General features: G+C 53.7%; 1 protein-coding gene across 1 annotated transcript in view; it reads right to left on the bottom strand.

The window, feature by feature from the left end:
• Positions 1–3,736: 3,736 nt before the first annotated feature.
• The window catches only part of LOC144718767 (XK-related protein 6-like), a 47,762-nt gene continuing 29,582 nt past the window's right edge, over positions 3,737–21,916 (bottom strand). The window contains exons 2-3 of the mRNA XM_078594292.1: positions 6,276–6,472; positions 3,737–5,073 (exon numbers count right to left, since the gene is read on the bottom strand). Of these exons, the coding sequence (XP_078450418.1) occupies positions 3,737–5,073; positions 6,276–6,472 (1,534 nt within the window). The remainder of the gene's footprint in view (positions 5,074–6,275; positions 6,473–21,916) is intronic.

Here is a 21,916-nt window from a genome sequence, read left to right on the forward strand (position 1 = left end):
CCCAGAAAGGAGAATCTCGCACTACTCCCAGGGGGTGCGTGCACCCTAAGTTAAGAACCACTGCTCTAAACGCATATTTCTACCACCACCAACAACAACAACGCCTTGGTGATTTTACCACTGAAAACTGGGTGGGGAACGGTGGATGCGGGGGGGGGGGAGAGCGGCGTTCCGTCGACGACATCAATGAGGGCCTACATTTATGGCGTGAACGTAGCAACTTCTCAGGCCTCGCGGTCCCGCGCGCCTGGCACGGCACGTGGGCGGTTTTGCCCAGAAGCGTGTCCGTGAAGGCCTCACAGTCAGCACTTGGTGATCTCGAGCAACTCGGGTTTTCCCCGGGGAGAAATTTCGGCCAACTCAGGCCGACGACTCGGGCGGGTCAACTTCAGTTGGCTTGTGCCACGAAAACAATTGAGCCGTAAAGACTTTGGCCGGCCCTCAACCGATTGCTTGTCCCAGCGTGGCGCGTGGATGCGAGCTTCAGGACAGAGGGATTGGCAATGTGTGCCACGGTGGGTGTTGTTCCATTTGGTGTCAGCCTCAACGTCCTTTAACAACATCCCTCAATGTGTTCAAGCCACTGGGTGTCCGGTTGGATGGAGAGAGCGAGTTGAGAGTTGGCGTGCAATGAATTCAAGCAGCTCTGCGATTCGTCGAGTTGTCATGATTCGGCATCGACAATTCGATTGTAGGACCTATTATATATTGTTTATCGCGTTTGTACCATTTCGTCCCTTTTGTATTGTATGTCTCATTGGTATTGTCTCGTTTCATTGTATTGTTCATACCATGTCATCTGTCCGATTTGTAGCGTCCATCTCATTTCCACTGTGTCGCTCGCACTGCCTCGTCGTATCGCCCGCACGGCTTGTCCCGTCTCGTTCGTACGGTGTGTCTCGCTTTGTACCGGCTCGTCAGTATCATGCGTCTCGTGTGGCGGCGTCGTCGTCGTGCCAATAACCAGACAGGTAAACGCACTCGCGTAGCCTTTCGTGCATCCCAAATGATATCTCGTACGCGCGGAATCCAAGCGCGGCGTCGTGATCGCAGCGTTCGGCGTCCGTCAACGAATCGAGGCATCGTCGCCCACGTGAACGTGTCCTCCCCCCGCCCCCCCCCCCCGAACGGAAACCACGTGACCTTTACCGCTTGTGACGCAAGTCGTGACGGCGAGACGAGGCCTCCGCACGCCCCTGCAGTTTTCCATTAAAGCAGAGAAGGCCTGAGAGAGTCGTCGAAATTAGTAAGTACGAGAAGGGGTGGGGGTGGGGTGGAAATGATTCCGCTTTACGAGAAACACATTACGGTAAATTATCCGCGTCCTCGCTCGACGCATTTTCAACGCGTAATCATTTAAAATGACAAACGAAACCAAAAAAACAATTAGGGATATGCAAATGTTCGTCTCGCTATTGAGTTGTAAGTTACATTTTTTAAAAGAGGTATAATCTTTTATCCATTAAATACATTTCCCCGAACATTGTTTTGATCCAATTAAACAGCATTTACGTGCACCGAACAGCTGATTGGTAACTCGCTCGCCGACAGATGGGCTGGGTGTGCATCAGAAGAGGGTCGGGCAGTGTTCTTCACTACAATCATCAGAAGGGGGCCACTTTCGCGGATAAGACATCGTCAGAGTGAGGGCCACCACCACACCGCCAGCAAGGGCAGGGAGCGTTGTCACGTCTGTCCGTGTCCTGTCGGGGGCCGCACTAAAGGCCACCAGGGGCCGCCAGTGGCCCAGTGGCCTTGCAATGAAGAACACCGAGGGAGGGGGCTGGGTAGGAATTAGTTTCCGATACTTTCTGAGCACAATTCACCACCAGTCCTAAAACCACCGGGTTCGATTCCCGGCAATGACACACACACACACAATCACCCCCCAGTGCGCAATTGGCATTTGAAGCTGGCTCGGACCTACCCCACTATAGGTTGATTCAGCCTAAAATGAGTAATTGATGATGGGGAATAGACATCAACATTGGTAAAGTGAAAGTGGCTGGTTGTGTGTGTGATGTGTGTGGTGTGTGTAGTGTTTGTGGTGTGTGATGTGTGTGGTGTGTGTAGTGTTTGTGGTGTGTGATGTGTGTGATGTGTGTGGTGTGTGCGGTGGTGTAATGTGTGTGGTGTGTGATGTGTGTGTGTGGTGTGTGATTTATGTTGTGGTGTGATGTGTGTGATGTGTGTGGTGTGTGATGTGTGGTATGTGATGTGCGTGTGATGTGTGGTGTGTGATGTGTGGTATGTGATGTGCGTGTGATGTGTGGTGGTGTGATGTGTGTGGTGTGTATGGTGGTGTGTGATGTGTGGTATGTGATGTGCGTGTGATGTGTGGTGGTGTGATGTGTGTGGTGTGTATGGTGGTGTGTGATGTGTGGTATGTGTGTGGTGTGTGCGGTGGTGTAATGTGTGTGGTGTGTGATTTATGTTGTGGTGTGATGTGTGTGATGTGTGTGGTGTGTGATGTGTGGTGGTGTGATGTGTGTGGTATGTGATGTGCGTGTGATGTGTGGTGTGTGATGTGTGGTATGTGATGTGCGTGTGATGTGTGGTGGTGTGATGTGTGTGGTGTGTATGGTGGTGTGTGTGTGTGTGTGGTGTCAGCAGTACCTACTGTGTGGTTGCAGCCAGACCACCAGCCACTCGCAGGAGGGTCAGGTGCCGTACTGGCCCTAAACAGACGCTCGCTAACAGCACTCGCCCCAACAGTCGCTAAATCCGTAAGGCGAAACCGAGCCAGGCCGTGTTGTGTCATGTCAAAGCATCAGAGCACACGACTCGCAAACGAAACCGCACAAGTCCACATCCTGGTCTTGGGTATATTCAAACCCATCATCATCATCATTCATCCCAGGGATCATAAAACGGGTACCACTCATTGCGGAGCACCCAAACAGCAGTAGTTCCACGCGTAGACTTGTCCCTGCCATAGAAACGTGGAATTGTTACCACTGGCTCAGAGCCGCCAAATGGAGGCGAGCACGGCCGCGTTGCTCTTTGAAGCAGGGAGACGTGCTCGAATGTTCCACTTTGTGTGAAGTCAACAAAAGGAGGTGGGGGGGGGGAAACGTGTAAGCACCATCCAGCACTCATGAGAGCACGGGCCAAGGCGAACTCAAGCCACTGAGATTCGGGAGGTCGTTCCCTCTTGCCCTTCCCCCCCCCCCCCCCCCGTTCTGACCACCATTCTTCGTCACAGACCACTCACAGCGCTGGCAACAGCAAAGTGAACTCGGAACAATTAAAAAGAAAATGAGAAGGGCCCTCAAAGTTCAGTGCCGCAGGTGTTGGGGCTCGCGCTGCTGCCAGGGTCATGGGGAGGGGCTCGCACGGGTGCATTGTGAGCTGCTTGGGTCGGCTTGGGGTATGGCTCGTGCTATTTTTTTTTTGGTTTATTCGTTAGGGCTACGGCGAGTACTTGCGGCTGGTTTGTACTCGCCGGTCAGGATTTAGGTGCTGCAGTTCGATTGGATTAAGTGCGGTTAGCGTTTTGGAATTAGTGAGAGGCCTCGTGCTGTATTGGCAGCTCGCCGTCGAGTGAGATGGGGATTGAGCTCCTCAAGCTACGGTGCTCGGGGGCCGGTTGGGCTCGTCGCTTAAGGACTGACGGGCAAGGATTTGGCGAATACTCGCGCCCGATTGGCTCCCGCGCTGCACACCCCAAAACTGCCCCTCCGCTCCCTCCCCGGTCTGGCCTCGCCCGCCCGCCCCTGTGCTCGGCGAGCCGCGGTCACACCGTGGTCTCGTACTCGGCCAGCTCGTAGGCCGCGGCGTCGCCCTGGTAGCGCACGGCCACCACGCCCGGCGTGGCCCTCTCCAGCACGCGGATGCTGCGCCGCAGCCGGCGGTCCACGACGTGCGCGTCCCACGCTGGGTAGCGCCGCCGCGGCATGTCGATTCGGATCACCGGGCCGCTCCGGGAGGGCCCGCGGCCCCCGCCGTGCCCGGCCCGGCGCGAGGGCGTGTGGGGGCTTCCGCTGCCGCCGACGCCGCTGACGCTGACGCCGCCGCCGGCGCCCATGCCGACGCCGACGCCGCTCGCGCCGTGCAGCACCGGCCAGTAGGCGGAGGGCGGGCGAGACGCGGCGCGCACCTGGAAGATGGGGCCGGCGCTGCCGCACGTGTCCAGCAGCACCAGCAGCGTCTGCTCCGGCGCAGGGCCCGACGCCGTCATCGTCGGCCCCGCCGCCCCGCCGGCCAGACCGGCGGGGCCGACGGCGGGCGGGGCACCGCCCGCCCGCGTCAGCACGGGCGTCGTGGTGGCGCCCGTGCCGGCTCGGGCCGACGCGTTGGACTGGGGAGTCTGCGGCGCGGCGCGGGGGTTGGGCGCCCCCACGGCCGAGCCGTTCGCCGGCGCCGGCGAAGCGGACGACCCCGTCCGCGCCCCGGCACTGCCGCCGCCGTTGCAGCAGCATAAGCAGCAGTCGGCGCGCGCGGGTTCCCCGACGCCGCCGTCGTCGCCTGCCGCGGCGGCGCACTTCCCCTTCTCGCCAGCGTCACCGGCGCGCCCGGCGGCGCACGGCCGGCTCGGGTGGAGGCAGCCGTAGTAGGCGAGCATGAAGCCGAGGCCCGCGGCGAAGGAGCCGAAGACGATGGCGAGCGCCGGCGCGGCGTAGGCGTCGGTGAGCCGCCGGTCGCGGTAGAACCACCAGAGCAGCGCGAGCGCGGCGTTCTCGGCGAGCGCGAGCGCGTGAAACGCGGCCAGGCGGCAGCGCGACGGGCCACCCTTGACGCTGACCCAGCAGAAGGTGCCGGCGACGCCGGCGACGAGGTCGCAGAGGATCTCCTCCCACTTGGAGGCGCAGAACTCGGTGCCGGCGTGCACCACCCAGAAGGTGACGAGGCACCAGTGGAGGACGAGGAACACGCCGAAGTAGAGCTGGAACACGGACGCGAAGAGCGCGAAGGCGAGGGCGCGCGACGCCGCCGTCAGCAGGTGCCAGAGCGCGACGGCGGCGGCGGCGCGGTAGCCCAGCGGGCGCTTGTCGTCGCGGGAGTCGCGCAGCGTCTTGTGGTAGGCGGCGACGCTCCACGCGAGCGAGGCCAGCGAGGAGCACACGCACACCCCTGTGGCGCCGGGGGAGGGGCGGGGGTCGGAAGGTTGGGGGGCGCGGGATCAACAGGGGAGTCCAGTTCACCACGGATGCTCAGTTCACCGTGGAAGTACAGTTCACCATGGAAGTCCAATTTAGCAATTTACCATGGAAGTACAGTTCACCATACAAGTCCAATTTACCAATTTACCATGCAAGTACAGTTTACCATAGAAGTCCAAACCTGTGAGCCGCGTGCAGCTCTTGGAGGACTGCTTCGTGACGTTGTCGATGGAGGACTCACCGCCGTCACGTGTTCACCACCACCACCACAATGCATTGCGGCCCTTGAAATTGGCTGTCCCCACCTTCGCCTTAGTGTGGTGGTCAATCATACACGAGTGTCCACCCCCCCCCATACACAACGAGTCCCCCCCCCCCATACACAACGACTGTCCACCCCCCCCCCCCATACACATATGGACGGCCCTGGCGGACTGTAGCGGTGCGTCTGGATGAGTGGGGTGCAGGGAGCGTGCGGGCTGGCGCGTCGGTGGTAATTATAGCGCGGACGTGTGAATTGGAATGATTTCACTCGAGCGGCCAATTTGAAGGGAGGGCCCCCGGCTAGCAGCGAGCCCCCCCCCACCACCCAGCCACCCGTGGAACGTCTCAGAGCCCCGACGCAGCCAGCGAGCGCCACGCTTTTAGTACAGGAGGCGTCCGTCTCCACCAGAGACACCACAACAATCCCACCACCACCACCACCACCAGAGGCACCACAACAATCCCACCACCACCACCAGCACCACCAGAGGCACCACAACAATCCCACCACCAGCACCACCAGAGGCACCACAACAATCCTCACCTCACATCGTCTTTCACTCACCTCACCACCACTCACCTCAACTCACCTCCCCACCTTCCCACTCACCGCACCCACCTCCACACTCACCTTCCCACCTCACCGCACGACCGCTCACTTCCCCACTCACCGAACCAACTCCCCGCTCACCGCACTACCGCTCACCAATCCCACTCAACTCCCCGCTCACCGCACCACCTCCCCACTCAACTCCCCGCTCACCGCACGACCGCTCACCAATCTCACTCAACTCCCCGCTCACCGCACCACGGCTCACCTCCCCGCTCACCTCCCCACTCACCTCCCCGCTCAGCGCACCGCCGCTCACGGAGGGCGGTCGCGAGACGCCGACGACATGGACGACTCACCGGGCACGAGGGTGGCGCGGCTGCGCTGCACCATGACGCACAGCTGCAGCACGAGCTGCGGCGCGCTCTGCAGGAACGCGAGCAGCAGGCGCAGCATGCTGGCGTCGGCGCTCGCGTACAGCAGCGCCCAGCGCAGGCGGCGACGGCACGGGGCCTCCCCGCGGCTCCGCACGCCCAGGTAGGCCACGCTCACGTACCTGGCGAGGCGGCGGGGGGTGGTGAGACAAAGGCGAAACTAAAAATCCACCAACACCACCACAGCACCACCTGTACCAGTAGTGCGTAGCATGTAGCAGGCTGTTGGGGGCCCAAGTGCTGTTCGCCAGGAGCAACTTGTGAAGGCCGGCACGGAACGCGAACCTGGGATGAGGTGGCCGACTCGTATCACGCCCCCCGGCCGTGTTGGTCTCCCCTTAGGCCAGGGGTCCTCAAACTATGGCCCGCGGGCCACATGCGCCCACCGAGGGCATTTATCCGGCCCATGGTCACTAATTGGGCTGCGCTTGTGAGCACTCATTGGGCTGCGCTGGTGAGCACTCATTGGGCTGCGATCTGTGAACAAAACTGCAGGTGTAATTAACTTTTTAATGGCACCCGCACCAGTGTGAGCCTGGGGTAAAAGCGGAGTTCCCCCAATCAGACTGCATTGATGGGCAGTGCAGTCTGTATGTCTCTGTGTGGGCAAAGTTATTGCTGGTACTGTATATTGTTTTTGTAGCGCTGTATATATATTGGTATTTTACTAATAGCAATTTTGACACAATGATGTCAAGAAAGAGAAAAATTTACTCGGAGTGTAGGATATTCAAAAAACAGTGGACTTATGATTACTTTTTCATGCAGTACAAGGAAAGAGCTGTGTGTCTGATATGCCAGAATATAGTGTCTGTGTTCAAAGAATACAATTTACGTCGACACTATGAAAGTCAACATAAAGATAAATATGATTGTTTGGTCGGAGAAGTGAGAAAAGATAAAATATTAAAACTGAAAAATACATTAACAACTCAGCAAAAGACTTTTGTGAAGCAGAAGCAGCTAAATATTTCATCACTGCGAGTAAGTTTTCAAGTTGCCAAGCTAATAGTGTGCACTGGCAGACCATTCGTTGAGGGAGAATTTGTTAAAGAATGCCTTCTTTCTGTTGCCAAAGAGATGTGTCCAGAGAAGGCCGATTTATTTAGTACAGTGAGTCTTTCAGGACCTACAATTACACGGAGGATTGAAGAAATGGGAGACAATTTCCATCAGCATTTGCAAAACTCCACAAAAAAACTTTCCTATTTTTCCTTGGCACTCGACGAAAGCAATGATGTTCGTGATTCTGCACAACTTCTAATTTGTATTCGTGGGACGAATGACTATTTCAAAGTCACAGAAGAGCTTGCTGCACTGCAAAGCATCAAAGGAACAACTACAGGAGAGGATATCTATGCAAAGGTTTGCCAAACTGTGAATGGTTTGGAGCTGAACTGGGCTAAACTAGCCAGTGTGACAACTGATGGTGCTCCTAGTATGGTGGGGTCTAAGAAAGAAGTAATTGCTCGCATTAACCAAGAGATGGACAAACATAACCATTCTCGTCCAATAGCCATACACTGCCTCATCCACCAACAAGCGCTGTGTAGTAAATCACTGAAGTGGGACTCTGTTAACTCATTAGAGCTCATGCACTAAACCACAGACAATTTCAGGAATTTCTGTCTGAGCTAAATGTTGACTATGAAGATGTTCTGTACCACACAGACGTCCGTTGGCTGAGTCGAGGGAGAGTTTTGAAACGTTTCTATGACTTACTTCCACAGATTACAGCTTTTCTGTTTTCAAAAAACAAAGAAGTACCAGAGCTCAATGATGCAGAATGGAAATGGCACCTTGCCTTTCTGACAAATGTAACAGAGCTACTCAACAGTTTCAATGTGCAACTTCAAGGAAAGGGGAAGCTCATCTGTGATATGCAATCACATGTCAAGGCATTTGAAGTAAAATTAGGCCTCCTCATCAAACAAGTGAAGGAGGAAAACTTCTGCCATCTCCCCACAACTCAAAATCTGTTAGCGGAAAAACCATTGGTTGCATTCCCAAACAAAACATGTGTGGATTCACTGGAAAAATTGCAAAAGGAGTTCCAATTTAGATTTAAAGAGCTTCATCTCCATGAACAGGACATACAGCTTTTCCGTAACCCATTTTTTATTGACATTGAAAATGTGGATACAATTTACCAAATAGAACTGGCTGAACTGCAGAATTGTGACTCTCTGAAAGACGCATTCAAGTCAAGCAGCCTTCATAATTTCTATGCATTTCTCCCCTCTGAGACATATCCTCATCTCAGGAACCATGCACTCAAAATGGCAACCATCTTTGGCAGCGCTTATGTCTGTGAACAAACTTTTCCAGAATGAAACATTTGAAATCTCCAACCAGATCTAGACTAACGGATGCACACTTGCATCACTTGTTACGACTAGCAGTGACAAATATGGAACCGGACATTGACCATCTCATTAGCCAAAAGCAGGCCCATAGTTCCCATTGAAATACTGGCAAGTTTGTTGATTTAACTTTACTTGTTCTTCATTTTAAATATTGTATTTGTTCCCGTTTTGTTTCTTCACTTCAAAATAAGATATATGCAGTGTGCATAGGAATTTGTTCATAGTTTTTTTAAACTATAGTCCGGCCCTCCAACGGTCTGAGGGACAGTGAACTGGCCCCCTGTTTAAAAAGTTTGAGGACCCCTGCCTTAGGCGATCGTTTTTACGCATCGCACCAGGTGCTCATTTGAGGCCGAGTCGACCTAGGGGAGGCTCAAATGTAAGAAGCTGGTTGCGGTGGTGTAAACTTCTCCGCGAGGGAGACAAAGGCGTGCGCACGTGCACACGAATGGATACTGGTGAACGCAATCACACCCACGCGCGTCGTACCGAGGGTGCGAACCGGGTGGCCGTGTTCGGGATGTCTTCAAATTGATTTGTGCCCGGATCTTGGCAGTGGCGCGCAAGTACAAATAACAACAACAACACTCAGCACATTGTGCCATGAAGAAGGGCCATTGCCCGAAACATCGCGTGCTATGTTTCCTCTTAAGGCCGGCGTGGTGCTGACCACCCACCCCACGTGCGCCGTGCCGGCCTTCATAGAGTGCTCGCTAACAGCACTTGCCCCGACAGCCTGTTCAGGCTATACGGGGGATCTTTGTCTTGAGGCCACTCGCGCACGCGCGCAGTGTTATTGACGAACGCGCCGAGGATTTGTGGACCAAGATCCCGTGGTGGTGGTGGTGAGGCGGATCTAGAACATTCCCAGTCGCGAAATGTCAAGCGTTTTAAAAGATAGGGGCCCCTACATTAATCACGATAACATTAAAAACATGTAACGTATTAACGCTGGTAAATATCAATAAAATATTAACGCTGGTAAATATAAATGTTTGCGATCTGCAGTGGGGGAGGGGGTCGAGGGGCGGGGGTCGATGCGGGGGGGGGGGGTGTCACCCAGTGCCGCATTAAGCCAGTGCGGGGCCTGTAGCATATATTATAAAGGAGCCCTAAATAAAAAAAACACACGTAAATATGCAAACACAAGTTTGTCACTTTTATAGTAAAGTCATTGTATTTTTGCATTTGCTATTCAGCCAGATAATATGATAAATCGCTAACCTTAAACACCCAGTCGTTCGTAAAAGTCGAAGGCAGTAGAGTACTATAGTAATAGAGCAAGTGCAGAATCACTGAACCGGAATTGATAGCTTGAACGCATTTAACGCGGGGCCCTTGAAAGTGCGGGGCCCGTAGCTACATATGTAGCTACTTGTGCTACTGGGATAATCCGACACAGGTGTCAGGCCCCATCATACCCCGAGATCTGGTGGTATTACGTTCAACTACATCACCGTGTTCTGATGGTCCTAGGCTTGCCTGGGAAGATTTCCCGTCTTGGTTTGGTCGACGGTTGAAATGGAGGGGGACTCGAGCCACGCCGCACGCCGCCGTCCGTTGGAATGACGCTCACGGTTCAAGTGGCCCCTCAGTGGACGGTTCAAGTGGCCCCCCAGTGGACGGTTCAAGTGGCCCCCCAGTGGACGGTTCAAGTGGCCCCCCAGTGGACGGTGCAAGTGCCCCCCCCCCCCCCCCAGTGGCAGGCACCGAGTGAACACACGACATTGGGGCCCAACCTTTGGCTGGTACGTTGGGCCCAGAGTTCCGCGTTTACTCGGCAGGAGCTGTCGCAGCCTCGGAAGCGACTGGGGCGCGTCTTCTGAATGCGGCTCACAAAACGAGGTTTCAAAATCGAGTTCCGAGCCCCACTGGTGGACCCCCCTTTGTCGGGAGAGCTTTTTGTTGTTGTTGTTGCGAAAACATCCGTGTCACGATCCTCAATTTGTACACAACCTTAGCCAATCAGCAAGAGGCGAGTTCGGTGCATCGTCGCCAGATGGCAGAGAAAACTGACAACTCCAAAAGAAAGTCAAATCCTAGAGATTCACCTCAATCTTAGATATTGTTTCAATAGTAATTGTTTGACAAGTTGTTCGCAGCGTCCGACAAGACCCCCGCCCCTCCCCCCGCTGTAATCAATGCGAAATGACGATCGGCATCAATTAAATCCATCATCGGCAGAAGTTTCGCGCTTGTGCAGACGCCGGCAATTAACGTTAAGGGCCCCGCGGATGTTCCTGCGGACGGCTCGTAAATTAAACGACTGTCAGGGCCGCGTCGCTTGGCACGGGCCCGCTAATGAGATTATTGTCGCGATGTCATCGCTAACACCCAGACCCCCCCCAACCGCCTCCTCGTTGGTTACCCGGCCCACGCTCGCAGGGGGGGGGGGTCGAGAGGGTGCGTGTGTGTGTGTGTGGGGGGGTGTAAACGTCGCCACTAGGGAGACAAAGGCGGCAGGGCGTAATGCTGCCCACCGACCCCCTCGTGGTGCGGTGCAGGCCTTCACGAGAGCTACTCGCTGACAGCACTTTCCCATACAGTCCGTCGAGGCTACACGGGGGGGGGGGGGATCTTCGTCTTTGTTTTGGTGGGGGGGGGGGGGGGGAGCTGTAGCGCAGTGGTTTGACGCGCTGCGTAACGGACCCGGTGACCCGAGTTCGATTCTCACGCTCACGGCCAATACAAGCGGCGGAAATCTGCAACCGGCCCTGTGCCTCACCTAGCACCCGGGGCGATGTGCAAACATCAGCACTAGAGGGAGACAAAGGCGGCCGCGCGTGGTTATTGGCCACCCACCCACTCGAGTGCCGTGCCGGCCTTCATCGGTGCTGCTCGCCAACAGCACTTGCCCCAACAGCCTGCTAAAGGCTTTACGGGGGATCTGCAACTTTGTCTTTGTGGGGGGCGGATGGGTATCGCTGCCCGCCCCCCTCCCCTCCCTACTTGGCAAACTGGGGGACAGTGGTGGGGGCAGGGGTGGGAGAACAAGAAGCTGAAGGGAGCTCTTCTTACTACACTGAAAATCGCTGTAGACGGGGTTAGGAACCAATTGACTTCATTTTAACAGCAAAATTAATTTACGCTTCCCCCCCACCCCACCACTCTCTCCTCTCTCTCCCTCCTCTCTCCCTCCCTCCCCCTCTCTCCATTAAACGAGAAAAGAAAAAGCACGGCGTGCGCATGGCATCGTCGTGTGACGCCTCCCGGCAGGCGTTTGTCCTCGGCGCTGTATCCTGTAAACGAGAGCGACGGTCACGTGGCAAGAGAGCGATCCGGCGGGGCCGCGATGAGACCCACGGGGTCCCCGACAGAGAAACAAACCCCACACCACAACCCCCCCCCCCCCCCGCAAACTCAACTTTACACGACAACTTGCTGTCGTCGCGGACCGGGGCCGGCAACCAAAATAAGAGAAACCCCATCGATATTTCACCGTGCCGCAATGCCACGTCTCACGAAAGCAGTGCTTCAAGAGACCCGCTCCGGTTCCTGAAATTTTTTTTCCCTCCCCCACGCCCCCCCCCCATTGGTGTCGCATCATCTCCCCCAGAGCTGCCCGTGCGTCGCGCTGCGTTCCGTCGTCTCGTCGACGTCCCTCGTCGCCACCTCGACGCCACCTCGTCGGCGCTCTCCCGGGGACGCGACGTTTTTTCCGTCGCCGATTAAAATACCTCCGCGGGAAAGCGCCGCGTGCGGATTCCGCGCGTCAGCGTCATTCGATTGTCTTGTTCGTTTGCTCGTCCAGATGGAACCTCGACGCGCGATATGTTCAACCTGTGTAGCGCACCGCCGCGGACCGCTCGCTCGCTCGCTCGCTTGCTCGCTCGCTCGCTCTCGACGAGAGTAGACGGCTTAGAAGCTGCGAGGAGGAATCACAGAAAGAAGCGGGAGGAGGGGGAGAAAAAGCGTCCAACGGCCACGCGGCGAGCCGGCGCCAACAATTGCCCAAGCTCTGCGATCCTCATTGCGTCGACGTAAATTAATGAGCCAATCAATGAGTGTCGATTTAATGAAGAGTCGCCCCCGCGCGTGCCGCACGGGCCAAACGACCGCGTGCAGAAGGGAGCAACAGAACGCGATCCCATTACAGGGGACGAGGTCACGGTGCTCCTCCACTCCACGTGGCCTCATTATTTCGCAGATACCAAACCCCGAAAAGCCCGCGAGCCGCATTTACCTCCAGCGGAACGGCACAGGCCCCGTGAAGCAAATGTCTCACGTCCCCGTTAATGAGCCACGGCTCCCGCTAGGACACGGGTGACGCGCGGGGTCCTGTGACGTCACACTTCAGGGCACACATCGGTCTTGTTGTTAATATTGTTGTTGTTGTGATTACAGAGGCTCGGAGAGACAGGCTAAGGCACGCTTTACGATCGCTATCCCGACCCTGACGCCTGCTGCTGTATATTTGGAGTTTGCGTGTCTCTCTCTTTCCGCGTTGTCGCGTGGATTTTCCTCCGGGTCGTCCGGTTATTTCCCTTCACATTTCGAATGAACATCACGCGTTTAGAGTAGTTGGCTGCTGTACATTTCCACGTGATGATAAGCCACTTGATTGAGCTATCATTTGTGGACAGGTCGATTCTTTCAAAAAGATCAATCGCTCATTGGGCCTTACCTGATAAAAAAGAAAAAAAACCGGAGGACCCGGAGAAAAGTCCACGCGACCACAAATATACAGCAGGCGTCGTCGGGGTTGAGGTCGAACCCACGACCTCCTGTCTACCAGGCGAGGCAGTTAACATCTCGCCATTGCGGCGCACCTGACGACGCATCGGTTCGCCGATTTGCGACGTAACTCTTTGACGCTTCACGATCAATTCTGCACGGAATTGTTCATGCGTGAGAGTGCATTGCTTACGACGTACGGGGCACTCGCTTGTATGCCGAGTGTTGTTGTTTTTTTTTAAATCGACGGATAACGACGCAGGTTTCAAAAAACACTGTACGAACGAGACGTCAAAAAAGATGAGGAAGGGAAAGGCGATTTTTATTTTAGTTAACTTTTAAAGTCACGGGGCAGAGTCAAATCGAATGTCATGTTCTTGTTTTGCGTGCGGTCATCGGTCACCGGCCCGATACCATGAAACTCACGGCGCTGCACAAACCCCGGCTTAATCACGGGCAGCTGAAACCTGGACCCGAGTCTCGGTGGCTCCAACCCCAGCGCTGTGACCTCTGAACCCACGCAGCCATCTCGCCTTGACGAGGTGACCCTCAGCACTTCCTGTCTGAAACCATCGGACGGTGGTGGAAACTCCATATTCGTGTGGTGGCAGTCACCCACAACACAATTATTGCACTCGAACAAACCTGGACTCGTGGCACGATACCAATACCGGCGGACTTGATCATGATAAGCATTGCGTCTAATCACCTAAGAATGGCTCACCGAGTCTGAGGACTCTTTTAAAGAGGGTCACGCTACGTTGAAATGCTTCGCCAATTTCCAGGAGTCACGAAACGTTGACATCCTGGGGAAGGAACCCCCGAGGACCTGGAGAAAACCCCGCCTCACATAGCGTAGGGGAGGGAGGATTCAATATCCCATCGATGTTCCGTCGTCTCCTGGCCCACCCCGCCGCCAATTTTTATTCTCCACCTTTGCTGACCGCATAATTCCAGAAAAAATGGGGGAGAGGATTTTGTCGTGGGAGCCTTTGCTTCAATGCGGCTCCCGTTTGGCTCTGCCTGTGCTGCATGCAATCCCTGGTCAATTTATATAAAAAATGTGTTTTGCCTTGGAACATTTCTCTTTATTTACGAACTCTCAAACGCATCCTCCTGCCTGCCTCCCTCCCTCCCTCCTCCTCCTCCTCGTCCCCAGCGGGACCGCACCGTCACCGCAAAACGAGACGGATGGATTCCCATGCTCCTCTTTCAATGTAAACACCCCGAGCGCGGGAGAATTGGGACAGAACGAATCGCCGTGCTGACACGGCGATGCGAGCGGTCGCGCGGTGCACACTCGCCAGGGGGAGCGGACGATCCGGCTGCCCCTCTCGCCTCTCTGTGTTTGTGTGTGTTTGTGTGTGTCCGCGTGTCCATCTGTCCGTCTGTTCGGGCGTCTGTGTGTCCATGTGACTGTGTGTCCATTTGTCTGTGTGACGGTGCGGTCCCGCTGGGGACGAGGAGGAGGAGGGAGGGAGGCAGGAGGATGCGTTTGAGAATTCGTAAAGAAAGAGAAATGTTCCAAGGCAAAACACATTTGTCTGTGTGTCTGTGTGTCTGTGTATCTGTCTGTCCATTTGTCCGTGTATCTGTGTGTCTGTCCGTGTGTGCTGTGTGTCTGTCTGTGTGTTCTGTATGTCTGTTCGTGTGTCTATCTATCCGTGTGTCTGTCCATCTCTACGTGTATCTATCTATCTGTCCGTGTTTCCTGTGTATCCAGACAGGTTCATCATCTCTCTCGGTAAAATGAGTACCACTGTGTGGGGACGTCTGCAGTGGTCGTCCTCTTGAAAAACAACATTCTGATCCTCGTCATAGAAATGTGGAATTTCCATCACAGGCTGAGGACCAACAGTAAAGATTTGTCGAATTTCCGTGACAGGCTGAGGACCAACAGTAAAGATTTTGCTGTGTTCCACGATCATTTAAAAATGAACAAACTGAGTTTGCGAAACTTTGTGTGCGTGTGCGTGTGATGCAGTCTATTCATAGTCTCAAGCCGCACCTTACCATAATAATAAAAAGTGTGCCGTTCCTGCCCCACCCCCCTCAACCATTATATATACGGAGTGGTATCTCTTGTAATCTCTCATTTACTTGATACAGCTGTCGGGCTGTGACGGTTCCACCTGAAGACGGAAGCTTGTGTTGCCTCTGAAACGTCGTGATTTAAAAAAAAAAATTTAATTTAAATTTTTTACCTACGTGACTTTACCGAAAAAACCTAAGAATATGAATCCTTGCAGTCACGAAAGCTTCAAATCTAGAATAAATAGAACCGGTAACCAGCAGTGGAATTATTTCTGCTTTCTATCAGCTTTAGCATCACACTCCATGGGGGGCTGTGTGGTGGGGGGAGGGGGTGAACCACGTGGTTCACCAACGATGGGCGGTGGTGACGACGCGCGCCCTCCATGTAACCCGGCACCGTGCAGGCAGCAGCGAGGGCTGGTGGATCACCGCAACAGACGTCACGAGAAGCCAGCACGGCGAGTGGACTCATCGCCGCCTGTTTCCATCTGTGCGGGGATAGAGCGTTGTTTTTCTCCGGTTTTTCCGCCGACTTACATAAACGACTCGTGAATTTTGCTGCAAAAATAATAATAAACGCCACATGTGGCCGGACCCTTCCTGGAGAACAAAAAAGAAACCCCCAACAAAACCAGTCCCGCAAAGCAAGTGCGGGACTTTCGGCTGACTCCTTGTCCCTCTCCTTACATGAGTGAACTCCATTGGCCATCGGCGCACGCGGTCATTTTTCATTCGGGGCAACCCCGCGCCCACCCCCCCCCCCCCAAAAGTTAATTATTGTCCGACGTTTCTCGTCGTAGGCGACGCGAAGTGATGTCTGCGGGCCTTGCCCAATCTGAGCATCTCGAAGCCCTTCGAGAACATCGCAAAGAAATTGCCACCAGTCGCTCGCTCGCCCGCCCGCGCGCTCGCAAGGCCACAGTCGCATCCATTATGCGCCACATATGATGATTAGATACGCACTGGGTTTATTAAATTGCTTACACTCCATTGATCGGCGAGGATTACAGAACAATTGGTCGTTAATAAAGCATCGGTTTGAAGGGGTCGCGCTGCGGGGTGGGGACGAGGGTGGGGGCTCGCGACTGGGCGCACGACTCCCGAATCCTAATGAATGAAATCCATTCCCCTCCTCCTACTTCCTCCCCTGGGATGCTGCTGCTGCTACTGCTGCTGCCCGTGGACGTAGCGGTTCCCTACGAACTAGACTTGGCGAGACGGAGCTCGGGGATTTCGATTGGATCTCCCGGTGCGGCAGGTCAACCGGAACATGGGGCAAGTTTCTTAAATCAACTTCGCCCATCCCGCCCGCCACCCCACCACAGCAGCGCTACGCGGCCCCCTCCATCCCTCCTGCCGCCGCCTCTGTCCACCCGGCAGAATGAACGTGCCCACCACAGTCTCTCTCGGAAGGTTGTCGCGTGTGGTGGGGTACAGTGTGGGTACTCCAACCTTTCTTCTGGCCAGCGTGGAAGAGGAGGCCAAATACTCCATCCCCCTCTAGAGGGAGCCCCTTCCCGAGTGGTAGCTCTTCTGCCAGCAGGGACACGAACGAGCAATTGCAGGGCTGCCCCTTTTGCCACATTCAGCAAGGGCTAATCAGCAGCCCCATCATCATCAGCATCATCGGCCACGGTCAGTCAATCCACTGCTGGATGAATACCTCCTCAAGCCACCGCCTACGATCTCGCCATGCAACATATCCACCCGACTCCTGGACACGTGCCGATTCCATCGCTCCGTCTCCCCAGGGTGGACGGCGCCGGGAACGTGTTGCATCCCCTGACCGCCGGTACCATTGGTTTCAAATGCAGCTGCGGTGCAGCGGACAAGGCGTCATTGGTTCTACAGTTCGCTATCGGCATTGCTGGACATCTGTGCGAAAAAAAATCTTCATAGCTCATCGGAATTCTCCGGTATTAATAAATATTCTGAAAGTGCATTATTCGAGAGGGGAGTTGATCGTGACCCCTTCACGACCCCCCACCCCCGCTCTATTGACCGGCGCAGTGAAGTATGGTCAATCGAACCCTTCACGACGGGCTCACCTAAAACACGGGCCCACAATTATCAGTATCAATTCTGGATCTGGCTGCCCAACGGGGCCCTGATCCTGCGGTGGAAATTCCACAGTGCTATGACGGGGCACCAGGCATGCTATACATTTGACAATCGCCGTTTTACAATGTGAGTGCGAGCGCATGTGATGGGTGCTGATTTTTTCACATATGGTCCAGTCTAGCGAGTCTTTATTTAATTAGTGTGAATTACATTTCCCGCAACTGTTAAACGTTTTAATTGCCTTCGCTTATAATGAAGCGCTTTGTTCGTAACAGTTTACAACATCGCTGTTTTTTTTTCTCTCACGCGCACTGACCCGTTGTACCTGTAAACAGCTATATATACACACATTTTAAATAAACCCACAAACGTTGAGAATAACGGCGCCTCTTAGAGTCTCACGGGAAATTCCTCGCTCGAGTCTCAAGGCTCCTTTTCAGGAGGTTCGCGCGACATCGGAGGATGTTTGGCGAGAGAATGAAACGCGGCACGTGCGATGAAATTGATGGGCAAACTCGAGCAGCAAAATTTTCGCAATTCCAGTGGCGCTCGGTTGACATTCGCAGTGAGGACCGCGACCCTCAAAGGAATCGCGGAGCCCCCGCGGCCCCCCCCCGCCCCTTACCCCCCCCCTCCACCCCCTACCCCCGCCCCCGTGATAGGCGGATCAAATAAATCACTCGAGACGCCGATGTACGGCAGCGAAGAGCAGTTTGGCGAATGCTGTAGGCAAGAAGAGGTCACGTGTTTGGCGCGAGGGGTCCCTTCGCTGACGACGGCATGAAAGAGGAAATTGTAGAATTCCCGGAAAAAATAAAGAAATTTTACCCTTCCAATTCTGCGAATTCACACCATTATAGATCATTATTACTACCACGACATGGGCCGCAAGGGTAACACAATCGTTGAATCGTGACTCGAATCCCCGCGAAGAATGATAACGATTCATAGAATCGTGGAAGAGATGGCTTTTTTTTTCATTGCCGCTTAATTTGCCAAATTACAACAAAAAATGTTTTACCCGCAAGCGATTTACTCCGTTGGAGTACTGCATACGCAACGGTCATCGCCCACGACTGAAATAGCTTTCGGCAGGACCCTCGTGAAAAGGCAGCCACGGGACTCTGTGAAGTTTTCCTGAGTAAACACGCAAAACAATAACGATGATAAATCATACCGAAGATTCCATCATCATCATCATTATTATTATTCGAGGACAATCGGCGGTCACACTTGCAATCATCGTCATTGTCACGATTGTCATCATCAACAGAGAGGTGTGTTTCCCACCACGCTCGCTCACGCATTGTAGCTGCGTTGTGCGCTTCACTGGGTTCACGAGGGCCGCGTCTGAGACGCTGAGCCCCGCACTGCTCACAGATTACGGAGCCTCTGGTTTCTCCCCCCCACCCACCACCACCCCCCTCCACATTTTGAATGAACGTTGCGTTTTGGAATTATTTGGCTGCGATACATTTCCACGTGACGATAAGCCGCTTCGTTTGAGCTATCATTTGTGGGCAGGTCGCTTAAAAAAAAAGCTAATAGCTCAGTGGCATTTACCTGGGAAAATAAAAATTGTTTAGTTTTATTCGCATGTATTTTTTTAGTGATTTGCTTACCTCTCTTATACTTGGCGCTGCTATCGTGCTGTTGTATCGTTTGTTGTCGCAACGTTATCACACGCCCCTTACTGGACATCTGTGAGAAAACGCTTTATAGCTCATCGGATTCCTCCAGTATGAATAAACATTCCGATTCCGATTTCCGACTTTGAAGAGGCGCCGGTGATTAAACCGGGTTCAAGAGCTCAGCGGTCACCCGTGACTGCCACAAAACCCTCCATCGTGGATAGTTTTGAAACCTCACCTTAAATTGGTAAAAACAAATTCCAGGTCTGACAATGAATCGATGTGTTGTTGTTGTTCCTGTTTGATTGACGTCTGTGTCTCTAGCACCTGGGCGTGTTGAATGAGCGTGTTTCGAGCGTGCGCTAGAGGCTGTACGGAGGTTTTCCGCAAAGAGGCATTACAGCTCATTAAGCGGCGCTGTGGAGCATCGTGCGCGCAATAAAGAAATGCAACGTCATTTTTCTCCGTCTCTTTAACGCGGAAAGTAAAAAAAAAATCGAAGCATTTTAAAAATAAATCCCATTGTGCAAGCGGCCGACCCGACTCGTGTTACCCATCAAGCGGCGGTTTTTTTTGTTGTTTAAACAAAGCGAACTCTGGACCAGTTTCGGCCTTTCTCCATCTCATCGGCAGGGCGTGCGAGCGAGGCTTCTCCGATGAAGTGCGGCTGCTGAATGCGACATCTCCCCCGTGGTCATCGCGCAGTCACGAGATGGTGAACTCCTCGCTGCGAACGCAGATGTCTTCATATCTCGTGAGATACGGTGAACAATAAAACAACAACAACATGACGATCTCTTTTTTGTTGTTGTTGCCACAGTCGGAATTACATTTTACGAGAGATAAAATAAAGCGAATATACGTAACATTTATTACTTTAAAAAAATAATAATAACAAACCGAATTTTTAAAACGACAAACGGTGGCACATCGCACGCGACCGCTTTTTTTGAGCTGCGATCAGCGACGGCGGCGAGCGGGTGGCAAAGTTTTCGGAGCGAAATGTTTTTGTTCAAACAAAGGTCACGGCGACCTCGAACAAACCCGGATTATTTTTTTGTCGTCAGCCGTGGGATTACATCTACTGCTACGACAACAACGACAAAGACTCCTCCTACTACTACTGATGATGATGAACACGCCAGAGCACGATGTTAGGCGCGAGGCGTGACCACGTTACAAAAATGCAGCGACGAGGCTAGCTGGAGGCTAACGGGGGGGGGGTCATTAAAGGCAAATGATGTAGCTTATCTCGCCCGTTCCAAACAAAAAAACATGTCGACTGCCCCTCTCGTAAGCTCGCGCGAACTGTTAACTTCGTCGCAAATTAACGGAAACGCGCTCGAGTGAATGTCTCTGGGGTTTTAATTTTATTTTTTTACATTCATATAATAATATTTTTTTTACATCTATATAATAATAATATATTTTTTACATCTATATAATAATAATATGTTTTATACATCTATATAATACAAAAAAATTGGAGATTCTCCTAAATTGAAAGTCGCTCGTTTAAGCCGGCGGGATGGCATTGTATTGCTTCAGATTGTCCACAGGCAATTTGGCTTAGCGACTGCTTCCTGGATCGGCTTAGCGGGAGGAAGGAGGAACGATGGAAGACCGTGAGAGCGGGGGGGGGGGGGGGTGCGGCAGGCGGAGAAGTAGCGGAGGGGGTGGGTGGGGGGCACTTTAGAATATTGCCCGAGATGCCGCCTGATTTTATTGCGCGCGCGGGCGTTAATTAAATCGTCGTGACGCCGACTGACAGAGTTTGCCGTAGGAGAGCGGTCACGTGGGCTCGACGGACGCGAGCCCGGCAGATTCACGTGGGCGGCGACGTGGCCGAGCGGTGGCAGCCAGCGCGGTAGGTTCGCGGTTCTAACCCCCGCGACCGCCCCGGTCAATGCTGCGGGTTACATTGACCGTCAAATACTCGGCGCCGCCTGCTTCGAAGCGCACGTTAAAGACACCCCACCCCTCCACCCGGGACGTAATTGGAGAAGAGAGTGGGCCATTGCGTGCCGATGTCGTGGTCCAGATTTTGTCAAGTAGTCGTAATAACACCACCAACAACAGAAATTCGCCCAAAATTACTCAACCGCGAAATCACGTACAGCGATCGTGGCCTCCCGACTTCACAACGACTGCGGGCGATGTGTGAAACGTATCGCGCCTTCTTGGCAGCCTGCAAGATGAGAATAGCGCGCGTACGAGACGGACAAGGGGCTTAATTTGATGTGTTTTACAGGGAACGGCGACACAGACTCTGCTGCGCATCGCGCGATCGCGTTGACGCCAACATTGCGATTAGAATGATGTGTTTTTTCTAACGAATGTTATCCCAAAAAGTGCTGTCGGCACCGCGTTACGAGATGAAGAAGCGTTCTTTCTCAACTGTGGCAGTGGTCACCGCATCAGCCTGCGTTAGAGAACGGCCCGTGGAAATAGACACGGCGGAACAAATTCGTATTCAGCATGGGGCCTCCCTGGCCAGTATTACAATATAAGAATATGTTTTGCCCTTTCTGATGTTTAAACACCCAACAGAAAGCTTTTGGTAAAACAGGTGTTAAGATTTCGATTTAAAGCTTTCGTGACTGCAGGGATTCATCTTCTTGGTTCTTTCGGTAAAGTCACGTAGAATGGAAATAATAAAAGAATAAAAATAAAACAATAAAATAATTCTCACGACGTTTCGGCCACAACGCAATCAGCCGTGCTCTGGTGGAGAACAGGTCTGTCGAGAAGACAGAGGACGGCTGCTTGCGTTGTGGCCGAAACGTCGTGAGAATTATTT

This window comes from Lampetra planeri, chromosome 5, assembly GCF_965212315.1.
Source record: "Lampetra planeri chromosome 5, kcLamPlan1.2.h2, whole genome shotgun sequence".
Taxonomy (NCBI): domain Eukaryota; kingdom Metazoa; phylum Chordata; class Hyperoartia; order Petromyzontiformes; family Petromyzontidae; genus Lampetra; species Lampetra planeri.